Consider the following 15,692-nt stretch of genomic DNA (forward strand, 5'->3'; position numbering starts at 1 on the left):
GGGGGGTGGGGAGCCGCCCGCGGTGCCGGCGGCGCGCGTCGGCCCTATGGGGCCTTGAGGAAACGGCCCCTCGGCGCGGGAAAGGGTCTCCCCTGGGGCGCGGCGCGGCGCGGGGCGGGCGGGAGGATGGAGAGCCAGGCGGCCCTGGGCGCTGGCGGCGGCGGCGAGGAGCCGCTGAGCGCCGGCAGGGCGAGCGCGAAGAGGAGCGGGCGCGCCGCCGAGGAGGAGAGCCGCAACAAGCCCAAGCTGGTGAGCGGGCGGCGGGGCCGGGCGGGGGCAGCGGGAGGGGCCGGGGCCTGAGGCGTCCGGAGCCCCCGAGGCGCTGGGGCGGGGCGGGGCAGGCGGCGCGCGGGGGGCCCGCGGGTGGTAACGGCCCGCGGCGGCTGCGGGCGGCAGCCGGGAGTTCCCGGGCTCCGTCTGGAGGCCGGTTAGAGGGGCGGGGGTTGCTCGGCCGTCCCGGGGGGGAGAGGGGCAGCCGCGGCATCGGTCTGTCAGCTGCGGTGTTAACCTCCGCTATACTCACCTTTTGAGTCCAAAACCGTCAGTTTCCTGTGTTGGAGCATCCAGGAATTGGTGGCGATGATGCTGTTCTTGCGACTTCTGAGTATTCATGAAAATAGTATGAAATCATATGTATTATACGTGTTTTTTTTGTCTTTAATGGAAACAACCGTTGCAGCTGGACGGATCAGCCAAGCTTTTGAGTGCATTAGGCCTATGGAGTAGGACTTGAGTGCCTGCAAGTTTGTTTTTTCACTTATTGTGGCTATGCTGTTTGATATAACAGGAGATGTTTCCACTTGTAAACCTAGCAGTTTGAAGCAATAGGTACATTTTAAAGCTAATCTTAGCATTGGATTGTGTTTCCAGTTATAAAGGCAGCACCAAAAACAGTGAATAACAGCAGTGTTGATTTATTAATTGTTTACTTCTGTTATTTGCATTGACTTGTTTTAGCTCAGTTTTCTGATAGGAATTCAAGAGAAGCAGTGGTGTGGACTCTTTTTAAACTTATCTGATGTTTTGTATTGAGTGGAGTACTAATTATAGAGTTTTGTTTGATTTTGCTAGGTTTTCCACAGGTGCTAATAAAATTAAGCGAATACATAAGTACTTTCACCTTGTGTTCCTGTCATCAAGCCTAATGTGTGAAAGCCTTGGAAAGCTGATAAGCGTGAAAACTACATTTCTTTGTCACTGAAAACTAAGTTAGAATGTGTGTGCAGAGGACACTAAATTGGTAATATATGAGGCATAAAAAAGCTCCTGAAAGTGCCAATTATTTAAGAGGGTGACAGAAAGCCAGAACACTGAATAACTTGAGATCTGTTTGTATTAAAAGTGACCATGTATATCTTAACCAAACATAATCAAACAGGATGTTTGTTATGTTGTGTTTTTGCATACAAACTCATACTTTCTTGCACGGTCATAATGATGTACAAACTTCTTACAGCTAAACTAGCTAGAAAAGTTAGTTGAAGATGCCTACATAGAAGTCATTGAAAAAATCTTGTGTAGTGTGTGGACATAAAAAAAATGCTTCTATTTGAAGCCATGGACACAAATTTGAATTTGTTTCTGGCAGAGGAAAGCACTTTATTATGAAATAATGATCCAGTTTTAAAAATCAAGTGTGAAATGAGCCCAAAATTGCATTAAGCAGGCCAACTCTTTCTATTACGGGTTCTCTTCAGTCATTCTAGCATCACTAGAGTAGACTTAATTTTTTCCACTAAACATGACAAAACAAGTATTAGAGTAATACTTGAGTTCTTATGCAGTCATGCATACTTTTGTTTCCTGAGGAAATCGTTACAGCTGAATGAGAGCATGGATTTGAATAGTGGTACAGTGTTTGAATTAGATACCTTCTGAAAGATAACGTTGCCCTGAGATAAAGTGACTACCCTTTGATTATATAATTCAGTGAATCTATTGACTGGGAAAGTAGATTTATTTTGGACATGATCTACACAAGTTCTGTATGAGACTGAAGTGAAATAGAATCCCTCTCGGAGGAGGAAAAGGTGTGGGCTGAATTCAGGTGTGTTCTAAGCTATCGAGGCAGTGTGAGTGATACAGCCAGATGTATCAGTTATTGCTGTCTTCTAAGGGAAGAACAAGACTGTCATCAGGGGAAGGCTTCATCCTTATATACAAGAATAACCTTGTTAAATCTTGCTGGCTTTAACTTTGAATGGGGAATTTGTTCAGCTGAGGCTAGCAATCTCTTTAGGTACTCGGAGAGTAACCTTACTTGTACCTCGTCCCAGTTCTCTTCACTGTACAAATAACATTAAGGGAGTATTTGGGGCTTCTGTAAGAAAATCTTTCACATTTGTACAAATGTGAAATTGTCACTGAGTTTGTATATAAAGCGTATGAAGAGTTTGGAGATTTTCTTGCTTCAGCGTCACAGCTTATGATTCACCAAGTTTCAGCTAAGTTATATAGATGAATCAAAATTACTTGTTAAACTTGAGAGAATTTGTGCTAGAAATAGTCTCCTATTAGACAGTTCTTAGGTTGAAGTTTATGTGCACGCACAAAAAAGAGGAAGCAGTCTGTATTAGAACTTTGTTCTGGCACAGGAATTCTGTGAAGCAATGCTCGACAGAAAAGTTAAAACAGGATTTGCAGTGCTGCCTAAATGACCACTACTAACTAGAAGTTAATATGATTGGGTGTGGTTAGAAGTGTCTTTTTTTTTTTTTTTTTTGGCCTAAATTTATGGTGTTGTAATATGTCCTGTTGGATTAGTAATAGCATAAATAGAAATACTTCTGTGCATGTCATGGCTAGTGCCAAAATACTCATAAGCTCTTAAAGTTTTTCCTGAATGTTTTGGAGATGGGGTGCTCTATTAGCCCCAAGTTCAGGTTTATGCACTAATTGTTCAGAGTGATGGATATTCCGCACAGGTACAAACTGAATTTCTGAAAGGGGTTGTCTTGAGCTTGATGCTGTTTTTAATAGCAGGCTGAGAGAAAGATCTTGTATACCATGAGAAGCAAACTGTTGGGGTTAAGAGGAAGCTTATTTAATCGGAGAGCAAGTAAACTTGATTCTTCCAAAGAGGAGCAACTCCTACTTTGTTTTGAAAGTAGAGATTACTTAGGCTTCTTGTGCAAGTCTTTTAAACCCTGCCTCCTTTGAGATGAGTCACAAGCTAAAGACTCAGAATCTGACTAGTGTGCCGTAAGCTTGTGTCAGACAGTAGGATAAAAGTTTTTATCATTTAGCTTAAATATAGAGGTAAACAGTTTGCTTGGGAGAATAGATATCCCCGTTACATAACACCCCCCAAGTGCAGGAGTTAGCAAATGTTTTAAAGAAAGAATCAGTAGTACCAGTGACTGTCAGACAGGCAATGTGCTGCAGGACCTGTATGCTTGGTGATAAACGTCCCATCATCGTCTTTACCTCCTTGGGCTGTTTGATGTCCTTCTCCTGTGAAGGAATAACATACTCTTTACACGTGACTTATTTAGGTTTGCTTATGCAATATGCAACCATCTGTCAGTCTGTGTTGAGCGGAGATAATTGGCAAATGAATGAACCGTTGCATCTGAGACCATAGTGTGTCTGAGTCAGTGCATGAGCGCAGGGGAATCCTGGGTTGCCTCAACTGTATGCTTGAGCGAAAGATGAACTGAAATGCCTTGTCTTTTAGAAGACGCTCAGTCTTACTAAATCAAAGTCAAGTTACTCCAATAGGTGAAGTGAGACTAAGGCGCAACTGTTATTGAAGAATGAACTTGACGCCGTCTGGAAATTTGTTTATGTAGCAGAAAAAGATACTGGTATTAGAGCAGGCACTAATTCTAGTATAGTAGAGTAGGGCATAGTTGGTACTGATGCTTAGCTGAATGCTTTAGCTTTTGATGTTAATTGGTATGGATGCTGTTTAGATGAGATGATAGATACAGTGATAAGCCTATCTGCTTGTGATAATTAAACTTCCTGGAGTACTTCTTGTAAGACAAAACAGTTGAGCTATGCTATACCATACAGAAAGCTTTCCAAGCAGAACTAATTCTATCTGGGCAATTAGAGAATAATAGTGAAAACTGTACACATCAAATACACAGTGTACACATCAAATAAAAGTGATACTTTCTTAGAGTTTAAGCACTGGCGTGCTGAATGGTCAGGTTATTAAGGATGAGCTTGCAATTCATTTATTTGTATATTTATTTTAAAAATAACCTCTAACATTTATGTTAATGATACTGTGATTGCTGATGACCCAAGTTCGTATGTGAAGGAAAAGATCAGCTTAAAAATGTTGGTTATGTTAAAAGGTAACTTTCTTTTCTGCATCAATTGCAGTTCTTTAGACGTAAGCAATACTGGCTAATAAAATCTCTCTAATTTTTATCCCTGTCTAAATCTAGAGAGAAAATGGAAAAGAAAGAGATGGCCCTTGCTGCTGAAGCAACTGATAATTTCATTTGGTTATTCATCAGTTCACTAGTTCAACCTTAAAACCACAAGAAGTTAGCAAATGACTAAACTGAACGTTTTTGCACAGTTGCTTACAATTTATATATGTGTAAATTATATAGGTATATATTTTTTATCATTCAATAACTTTATTTTGAAGGAAAAACTTTTTTTTAATATAAAGGATTCTTGATGAGGAGAGCAGATAACTTTGATGGAAGATTAACAGAAGATGTGTAACAATTTGTATCAGTTTAGGAAGTTGCAGGCAGGCAAACCTAATTGGGGCAGTTTAAACTTTCGTGTTGTTTTTATATCAAATGGATCTTTCATTTAAGGTCTTGTGAGTCAAGTACCTTTTCACTACAATATTGGTGGAATGAATTTCTCTAGACCTCCTGCTTTCAAGCATGACTTCCTAATAGATCGATAAACAGAACCTTGCTTGAGGAAAGCACTACTAACACAGCTGATAATGCAAATGGATTCTACTTGTTAAATGTTAGTCCATTGTATGGGAAGAAGGGGTGAAAATTGAAGAAATGCTTAAGCAGTTGCTTATTGCTTCAGAAAATAACGTGAATAGAATACCTACAGTTGCTAGTGAATGTTCATAATTTTGAACAGTTTATGTGCAGTTTGGGCTCAGAACATTAAAATGGCCTTTAAAAGGTCACGTTAAACATCTTTTATCAAAGGTTGAGATCGAGAATGATTAAAATGTGTTTACCCTTTATCATCTTAGATTAAGTATTTTGCTGTTGGTTGTTTTCCTCAAAAGATACCTAAGATATTGGTGAGTGTTATCTTCTTTGACCACAGTGGAACGCCATTCTGGCAGTCTTCTGTACCATTGTGGCGTTTCACAGTATCTTGTCTAGCAAGTTGGACTGGAAGTTGGATATATCACCAAGTGAAGAGCAGATGCATATAATATTCACGCTCTGAGTAAATGCAGTTTATCATCTGGATTTAGAGCTACCAAAATGATTTAGTAAATAGTAATTTAGATAGCCAACAATTTGTTTCCTCATAGCTTTTTTTATTATATGACAGTAAATATTTAGATTTTGTTTAGAAAAGCAGGACTATTTTCTCATGCTTTTTACTGACTTGTCTAAAAGTGGTAATTTTAAAATATTGCACAGTGCTGTCATTGTTAAACATAAATCAGTTTTAGCTACTCACTGACAAATAAAATACTTATACTAAGTATTTTTCAGTGACTTCAGCTCTGGTTCTTGTGAAGTAAGAGCTGTCAGACATTACTTTTTAAAACATTTAAATTGACTTAAGGTAGAAAAGAATGTTTCAGAAATGAATTTAAAAATGTGGTCAAGGTTCTTCAACATCTGTAGCATATGACATCATGTAACGTGACATGTTTATTTTGTCCAGACAACAGCAGATGTTGGTTTTAGAACTTTTGATTCCTGGAAGAGCAAACTGCTAAGAACCAAGAAAAGTTTGTTACAGTTTGCAAAACTGCAGCTACTTTGAGATTTTATAGATAAAGGTATCTGTTTTGGGATATAGATTTATATATAGACTTTTTTTAAAGTGTGGAGAAGCTAAAATGCGTGTAGTATGTTGTGATTTTTAAAAGAATGGAAGAAAAACTTGAAGTTGCTGACACTTGTGAACTGACAGGAATTCAGAGACTTCATATGTTGTGCTCTGGTCCATGCCTAGTATAATATATATATATATTGTATATATATTTTTGAACTCCTTGTGATACTGACATCCTTAATACGGGACAGGGTTTCAGGGTCTTCCCTGACTGAGGAGGAGAAAGAAGCATGGAGCAGGAGGTAGATCTGAATAGGTGCTAATATTAATGATCAAATATGTCCTGTGAGATTTAATAGTACAGGATTGTTCAACACAGGTGTGCAGAGCTGGGATGAAAATGCTGTCAGGCTCTTAAAAATTGTTAGTGGGCTTGCAAAAGGAAGGAGTATTTGCAAACTCTTTTGTTCCAATTCAGCTGCTTTTCTGTAGTTTTCTTTAATGTGAGGTGTTCACGACTGAGTTTGCCAGAGTCTTAAACAAAAACCCCTTTAATTACTTCACAGCTCTGTTTCGTGGAAGTGGTGTAACCTGTTGAGGCATAACTAAGTAGAAGTGTAACAAGCACCTGCAGTCATAAAGACTCCAATCAGATTTATTCTGAAAGAGTTATTTGTAGCAGAGCTGAGCGCTTCGTGGGTCCAGGTAGAAGGGACTGCTGCTACTTTGGTTGTTCAAATACAGGCAGAATCTTAGTGTGAGAATAAGACTCGCTATCAGGTTTTTTTGGCAACAGTGCTTGCTTGAACAGTCTCCATGCTGATCTGTGTGCTTTACTCACTAAAATTTTTGTGTGGCAGTGTGACAAACAAAATTGGGACTGATCCAGTCAAAAATCCCCTTTATTTTTTTCCTCTTTCTAGATTGTTTACTGGAATTAATATGGCCAGAGTTGTGGCAAACTGGAACTCTTCTTTTTCTATTGATTTGTCCGAGTTCATCCGTTAGTACTATTAAAACGTCACTGTGTCAGCCTTTCAGCCATCTTCTGATGGTAACTGTTTATTTGGACATGATGTGAAAGCAGCACAATGCATGCAAGTTGGTAGGTCTGAAAAAGATTTGCTAAGGTGATTGTATGATATTGTAATCTATATGTTAATATAAACCATGACCTCATCTGACTTGTAAAAATTGAGAAATACCTTAGAAATTAAATTCAGTGAGTCCCCACATGGAAAATGTAGGGTTTGGTACAACTACTGAAGGTATTCAGTCACCTGGGTGTGGTAGTGTTTGATTTTAAAGGTGTAGTGAATACTGTAATGTCGCCACACCTTCTCTGTTATATAAAACAAAAATACCCTTAAGAGTCTGTAGTAGATAAAGGCACTTCCTATGTAAACAGGAAACTATTTTTGGATTAGTTTCAGAGCCTTTTTGTGGCTGGGTGGGGTGGGGGGCGGAGAAGAGGAAGTTCAAGGTGATGCGTATGACAGGCAGCTTCCTTGTAAGGTTTCCTCTTGATCCTTTCAGTGATCCAAGACTAAACCATTGGAGACATGAAATGGTAGTGGAGAAGGTCTTAGGCATGCTGAATGTGTGATGTTATGTTGGCCGCTAGTAAGCGTCCTCATTGTAGTGTTATCAGATACAGAGGACTTCAGAGATGAAGTATGTATGTTAGTAAAGATATGTCCAATTTTTATTTCAGAATAAAATTTCAGTGTTTAAACTTGTTTTGGAAATATATAATTTAAGTGTAAAAAGTCACCAGCTGATTATAAAAATGTGATCTGATGAAATACTGCCTTTTTCTCAGGGGAAATTTTTTTGTGAAGATACTTTAACATTTACTGCTCTCCTAATTGTAGTGGAAATGCGAAGTTTTTATGATGAAAAACCCTGAAGTAGCATATTTGGTTTGTCATGTGACAGTAAATGCAGGAGAACTTGCATCAGGAATATGAACTTTTCAGAGCAGTGTTTGACTAGTCTAGGTTGGAACAAGTTTCTAAGTAAAATATTAGTAGATTTGGGACAGTAGGGAAATAGTACTGTAGAATACCAACACTTGGAGCTGTGTGACTGGAGGCATTAATTGCAGTTGCTGCCATAGTAACCACTATGGCAGTCAGTTGCAAGTGAACACACATGTAGAGCATGTAAACACACACATGTAAAGCATGATTCTTTTTTTTTTCCTGTTTTCTCAGTTGCTGTAAATTATTTTGTTATCTACAAAATTGTAGTAACTTCTAGAATAGTATAACTTCACAGTGAAACTCTATTGGATGTGTGTATTGTGATTGTATGAGTGCATGAGTAAATGAGAACTTGACAGTTATAGTTCAGATAGTTGCATGCAGGGTTCCAGTTTTATTAGAACAAGTAAATATTTTCACTAAAAAAGAAGAAAATGTTTGACCTTACCAAGGCAGCATATGTGATTGTAGCAATAATCTGCAAAAATAAGTAGTGGAAATATACTTCTGTGTACTTGAATCTTCAGGCTAAGAACACGCGTGCTTGCGCGCGCGCGCTCTCACGCTCTCTCGTGCGTGCGCGCTCTCTCACTCTCTCTTCCCAATTACCAATTACATCTTATTTTTCTGGACCACCTGCAGAATAGTATTGCATTTATTTTGGGCTAAAATAATTTCATGTTCAAATCTAATATTTTTGTAACGGATGCTCTAATGTCCCTTCTCGAAAAACATCGTATTTAAAATATAAGAATCCTATATATCAAAATATAGGAATTCAGATAGTTTCAGTGATATTTTGCACTTTGCTTGATAAGAAAGCTTATTTCAAATACACCTCCTAAGATTCACGAGTGAAATGCTAATGGAAGTGCAGAGTAATAATTTCAAAAGTGCTTTGAGATACCTATCTAGGTTACTGTACGTGTATTTGGTGCATGCAAAAGGTGCCAGACGTACATTAGAGAAGAAGCTATCGGTCCATGTAGTTGCTATTGCTCTGCTTTTAGGCAGTACTGCTTGTCAGTATTGGTATGTTCTGTTTGCTGCAACTAGATTAATTAATTCAATTGGTGTGGATTTGGAAAGAAATTAAAATTTTTTATTTTTACTAGGAAAGTATACTGATATCATTTACTAAACTAATCACTTGAAGAGTTATTAGATCAACTTTTGGGACTTAATTACAAATGAAAGCAGTGTAACTCCTGCCAGGATAAATGGACTGTTTAGATGTTTATTGGGCTGGTTACATGTCTGTTGCTTTTCTGCCAAGTGTACTTGTCAATACCATGTTCAGCCTTGTGTCTCTGCTGCTTGTTTTTAAAAAAGTGCAGCTGTTTGACTTCCCATCTTTGAGTTTTTAGGGAACTTGTTTTTTTTTTTTTTTGTCTTTTTTGTATAATGTTATTGGGAAGTGCTTTTGAAACATTCTGGAGCAATTGTATTGGGAAAATCTATGTCAAAACAATTGCGTACAGACTTGATCTTAATATTATGCTTAGACACAAGCTGCGAAATGAGCTTTTTGCTTTCATCGTGGCAGCAGAATAAAACCAGTTTTGCTAGACAGCAATACTTGGTAGATGTTCAGATCGTTGTGCATCTTCCTTTCTTGTTCTGGGCTCTCCTGAGTGCGATCTTTTCATTCAAAAATATTATGGAGCTGTTCAGAAGACTGAGTAAGAGCTATTATAAAGCTGTCCAATTTGGTCAATGAAGAGTAGTCAGAATAGGCCTCCTCCTTTTAACCCTCATTTCCTAAAGAGAGAGAGACTATTTTATTGGGAAAAGGTTTATCGTCAATCTAACTGAAGTGGAATCTTAGCTTGTTTTTAGCTTTTCATAGACATGCAAGCCTTTTAACCGCAACTAAGTGCGTTGAACATAGGATTATTTTTTGTTGAAACCTAGACTGTATTTCGAAAGGAGTAGTGACCAGCCAGCTTCAAAATGAGAGTTCTTTTAAAATCTGAGTTACAGAAACTGCTTGTATTTGAGAAAAATCAATAATTATTTTGCCCAAATATGTATTTTTTTGTTTCCGTTCCTGCTTGCTTGCTTCCCATTATACTATGCATGTAAGTAGCCTAATATCTGATTGTATGTGGCAGATTCAATTTCTGTATACTTCCCTTCCAACTATATGCAAAGATAGTTTTGGGAAGGTTCTCAACCAAATATGCAATTTCTTTCCTGGAACCCATCCTGCACATGTGGGTACAGTAAGTACTGAAAGAAGTGTCTATCTGAGAGAGAGAGAGATACACACACACACACACACATATAGATAAATAGGTATATTTTCCTCTGGTGCTTCTTAAGAAGATAAAACTGGAAGCATATAGCTGCTGGGAGACAATTGGTGTACTTGCCAATGAAACAGAAGACCAATAGCAAGTTACAAAAGTTTACAGAAGACCTATGCTGTGAAGAGTTTGATCAAATACTGGCCGGCTACTTGAAAAGGGAGTATTTTTCTTTTGTTAGACTTTGAGGAAGGAAGGACATGTGCATTTGTTTTAATAAAAACAAAAAATTCCCAAATTCAACTAACCAAAAGCACAGCCCACAAAGGAACTGGCAGTGGAAGAGGTGCAGTGAGCCAAAGGAGCTGGAATTACTTTTGAGCATCATTCATTTTGTCTGAACCCAGCAATCTTGTCATATGGCCACAGCAATCCTACAGACAACTTTTTAGAGTAATGTTCGTTCTGCCTTCCAAGTTGTAGGCTTCCTTGCAAAGAGCAAGTATTGATTGGAGGAGTATGTGATCCCTTCGTAAATAAGTTGATATTAAAGTTATTTTTTTCAGTTAAACGCATGCTATACTACTAAAACTTAGAAAAATAAGTAATGCTGCTGCTAGCCAGGCGCTTTGGCCTTTCCTTGGAAAAATAGCAATTCAGTGTTACTAACTTGCATGGACTATTTAATGCAGCTCAATAGTCAAAGCATACTGGATTAAACTGAGTTTATAGCTGCCGTGATACGTGCATGGACTTCTGCTCCTTTTCCTAATCTTTCCCATTTGCAACAGCTTCCTGAGAAGATGGCGATCCTTTGTCCTATAAGGAAGTAGGAAATGAAGCAGCTGTAGCATGTTGTACAGAATAGAGAGGAAGCCAGTGGTATCATTTGGCGTAAGTACAGCTGAGATTCTCTGTTAAGAAGGTAACAGGAAGGATTCCAGGTGCTTGTAACAGCTTATGAAGAAACCTGTTATCTTCTGCTAAAGGGGAAAGTAAGCGCAAAAAAAAAAAGTTTATCGTAATATTGGAGTGTGGTATGTGCTCAGTTTGACCATGAACATTCACACAAATTTTATAAACGTTTTGCTGTGAATTCATGAAACAATTGTTTTTAAATATAAGATGTTAACTGATGAAATTACTGCTTATCTCAATTCATTCAGGAATTAGCTTGAATCTTAGAATATTGTAAATTAACATTAATGGATTTAGGAAGCCTGTCTTTTTAGCCCAAGCTTGCCTGAAGTTAAAATATGAACGTATAGACTAGTAATTACAGATCAATGGAAATTTGTGTAATGGGTTTATAGGTGGAGACTTTATCAAAGCCTACTGCTGTATTTTTACCTATATAGTTTGGGAATGCAGTATTGTAAAGGTTGGAGAGGCTGCAGCAGATGTTGATAGTTCAGCCAAGAAGTTGTGTGCTAAATCAAATGAAGTTTCCTCATCATTATGTTCCTCTTTTTTTTTTTTTTTTTTTTTTTTTTCTGTTAATGAGCAAAATGCAGCAGGTGATCCATTTGCCAAAGAGGGGTGGAAAGAAAGAACTGAACCTTGTGTGTCACTTAACTGGCCAGTTATGGGAGTATGTTAACACTTAATCTAAACTGGAGAGAGCAGTTTGAGCATGCTAATATTATTTTCCAGCCAGTTGTTACCTTGCAGTTAACCAAAAGAGGTAGATGATCTGTATTTTAACATGCTTTTCCCCTAATGGTTCTGCGCTTGCTGTCCATAATTCAAAATATCACTGCAGACTAATTTTTTTCTTAATATAATAGCCATTAGTCTGTTTGCTATAATTAATGCTTTGGATACTAAATCCTAAATGTTTACAAAATTTTCACAATAACGGTTTTACTTTTGATAAGTATTTTGTCTTGCATGGTCATCAGAATCAGAAATAGATCCTGGCTGTACTAAGTGCTTTATAAACAAGTTATCCATCCTGTAACGTAACTGATGTAAACTTTGCTGATCTCATGTCTTGATTTTTGCATGTCTTTAATGATGATAACTCATCTGACACAATTGGTGCAGAGACTTGATGGAAACTGGTTGGACTCTGTAGCTTTGGAAGATGACAACAACGCTTACTTTATCTGCCTTTGCACTGACTAACACGAAAACTACCTCTAATAGGCTTTCTGAAATTGTTCCTGCAGTAGTCTAAGCTGATCTAACTGTTGGCTGCCCTGGTGCCACCCTTGCATCTGTCTCTGACAGCCAGCAATTCTATTGGCTTAGGCTGCTGTGAAAGTGCCGCTTTTGGAATGAGTTTTTAATTTTGCTCTAATTTTAAAACCTACTTCTGATAAACACCAATGAAGTATTCTCTGAAACAAATTCTTCAAAACAATAATGGCAGTTTGAGCTGCAAATAACAAAACTTGCTTGAATTCTTTTCCCTAAATTTATGTATATATTCAGTTACAAAACTGTGGAAGTTAAGGTTATATAAGTGTTTACAGTTATTTTTCCATTTTCTGAATCAACTTGCCTTTTGGTAAAGCCATATACAGAAGTCATCTGGAAAATGCAGTTTCATCAGTCGTCCATGTGTTTTTTGGAGCGTGCTAGTGTTTTGCCTAATCAGGCTAAAAACGTGGAAGCCATCCCAGTTTCTTTCAAGCTCCCTTTCGAGCCAGATCAAACTGCTGCTTAAGGTTTCTATGTTCTGCTTGCACAGGGATATGGTGTGGAAACGTGCCATTCCTTCATCTCCTGGGTATCAGACAATGGCATTTGTGAGGGTGAGCGTCCAATACGATTAACAGGGGTTTTTGGTCTCTGGCCTGTCCTGCTCCCCCTGCCCCCTATTGGGTATAGTTCTGAGACACTCAGTCTCCCGGCTTTATGACTAAAGGATTGCTGCCCTCTACTGTTAAAGAGCAGCCTGAGTGACCCTCTGGCTTCGGCATGAGGAGTTAGTTGTGTAACTTCTTTTCCTAGGAACGCTCATTTGTGGATAATCCATCTCCTCTGGAACGCTTTCCAGCTTCTTTTTGCAGCCTTATCTAAGATGTTTCGTGTGTTTCTTCATCTCCATTTGTAGTGTCCCTAGGAATGTTTAGCCTCAGGTTCAGCTTTTAGATTAAGTCTTAGTTTAATGATTTAAATAATGCGTTTTAAAGGAACAGCTGCAAAGCAAATGGATCTTTCCATGTGGTGCTATAAAGATGGAATGTTAATGTGCAACAATAGTAGCAAAACTATTACAGTGTTGCTAACTTCAATTACCTTTAATATACATGATGGAGTACAGCAATTGTTTTAAGTTCTCCTATTTCAAAGTGTGACACATGCTTCTTGAAGTGCTAATCAACTTACTATAAAGCAAACATTGTACTAATTACCTTTTTGCTAGTCTTTTTAGTAATGCCAGGTATACTTTGTCATGGATAAAGACCCCAGAAGTCCTAAAATGAGTGTGTAGTTCTAGTCTGTGCACTTCAACTAACACAGCTCAACTCTCTTTTTCATGAATTCCTATGTGCCTTTTTATATTTAATTACAAAATTGAATATGATAACACGAGGTTAAATTTGTCTAACAAGAATTTTTTTTTAACTAAAGAGAAGAGGTTGTCGGAGTGGACAGTATTTTGTAGCTGTAAGATCTAGTCTCTAGTTGCAAACAACTTCTTATGCTGCGTATTATGTGGACTAGATTTGGTCTTCCTCCGCTTAGACACCCTTAGTCCAGGTACTTATGTAAGAAGTTATTCCCTGCCTAGTGGTCATGAAAAGTTGTGTGCACATTTGTTTGTGTGCACATTTGTTTGTGGCTGGTTAAAAACACTTGTCCTTGAGCCAAGTTTCAGAATGCTGTTTTTTCAGGGATTGGAGTCCAGATAAATTTTAGAAAACAGTGATCTCTTCTCTTGGGTTTCTCCTTCTTAAACTAAAAAGGCCAAGCTTCTGTAGGTTCCTCTTACAAGATTATGGCTGCTAGCAGCAGTTTGAACTGTTACCTGAGGTTTCAGGCAGTGGTCAAAGAGGGTATTGCAGCACAGCATAATTTTTTTTAAATTTTTTTTCCTGAGCAAAGTGGAGCGGAATGGAAATTAAGATCAGAAGTTACTCAGTCAATTGCTGTTTCAGTATACGTGGTAAACTGTGAGTTGCTCTTGATTTTATTTTTCTGATGGAAGTGAGAATTCTCAGCATAACAAATGAGCATGGAGAAGTAGTGTTTATATATAATGGAAAGATCAGTCGACCTGTGTAAAGACATCTTTATTTGCAACTCGTGGCCAGCTCAGATGTGTTCTACAAACTTTTGGTAATGCACAGATCACCAAAAGATTTCAAAATACATATACTGCTGTGAGTTCTGCACTGAAGATTAATGCAATCCTCTTAAGTCATTTAAGTCTTTGAATGTTGGTGTTGTAACTTCAGTAGCCTGAATTGAGCTTCAATGAGGAGATGGCAATTTTCACACCAATAAATGCAGTGAGCTGTTGTAGAAAAACTGTCTACTGTTTTTAGGTGCAGCCTTGAAATTACTCTTCAGTCCCTCCTAGAATGTTAGTATGGCCAAGACTGACCTTTTAAGGAATAGAGTGGTGCAGCTGCCTTAGTATGTGTTACTGTTACGCTTTTCTATTGTGTGCCTTGTTGTCATGCTCTGCCAATGCTTTCTTATGCAAGTAAATGGGTTTCCCACCGTAGTTTGAAACAGGTAGGGGAAACAGAAAAGTTAAAAGCACCTAAGGTTAAAAAGTTTCTGGTTTTGTGGTGGAAGAAGTGAACAGTTCACTTTCTTGAAGGTCTTGCACTATGTTATGTTCATAGATAACCTTATTTCTTCACAATTCTTTTTAGCTATAACATGTCAACGTTGTTTGAACTATCTTAAGTGGATTATCAATTGTTTTACCATGAGGTTTAATAATAGTTGTTAGGCTCCTGCGCCATTGTGTTCCCAGTGGAATCAACATTAATAAATAGAAAGGAATATTTTAACTATTGGTGCAATACAAGCAAATTACACTGGAAAGAGAGAGTCTCCATCACTTAAGTGAAGATGGGATAAAATGAATTAGTAGTAAATGGTGAAGTTTCATGGTTTGTGTTAATACGAAAGCTAAGAGGGAAAGATGATATGCCGCTCCCTTAAATTGTGTATGTTTGTTAATGTGATACCCTTTATCTGCGAATGTTTTATCGTAGCAGATATTTTGAGAAACCTTTCCCTGTGGGTTACTTCTTATATCAGGCAGTTAGAGAACTCAGTTTCTTGCTAACAAGCTAGAAGAAAGTTGATTTCTTTTCATCTTGTAATGCTGTGGTCATTTTGTGGATGGGTGGAAGAATAATGCTAGAGGACTGACTACAGAAAATGTATTACTCTAAACTTCTTCCTGGGGATGTAAACAGCTTTCAATTTACTTTCTTAAATCAGGCTGGAGGTGATAGTATCTCTTTTAGTATAGAGACTGTCAACACTGTGCGAAAATGAGAATCCCAAGACACAGAGTTGTCTT

The 15,692-nt window shown here is 38.1% G+C and overlaps 1 protein-coding gene across 9 annotated transcripts in view; it reads left to right on the top strand.

Annotated features, from left to right (window-relative positions):
• The first annotated feature begins 16 nt into the window (after window positions 1-16).
• DIAPH2 (diaphanous related formin 2) overlaps window positions 17-15,692 on the top strand; it is a 280,711-nt gene continuing 265,035 nt past the window's right edge. For 6 of the 9 annotated variants that reach the window (XR_011143401.1, XR_011143400.1, XR_011143402.1 and 3 more), the window contains exon 1: window positions 17-249. Coding sequence is in view for 3 of the 9 variants with exons in the window: in XM_068956705.1 (XP_068812806.1) it covers window positions 127-249 (123 nt within the window). In the remaining 6 variants the exon portion in view is untranslated. The remainder of the gene's footprint in view (window positions 250-15,692) is intronic. The other 3 variants (XM_068956705.1, XM_068956706.1, XM_068956707.1) reach the window with 2 other exon arrangements.

The sequence above is a fragment of the Struthio camelus genome, chromosome 11 (assembly GCF_040807025.1).
Source record: "Struthio camelus isolate bStrCam1 chromosome 11, bStrCam1.hap1, whole genome shotgun sequence".
In the NCBI taxonomy this organism is placed as follows: Eukaryota; Metazoa; Chordata; class Aves; order Struthioniformes; family Struthionidae; genus Struthio; species Struthio camelus.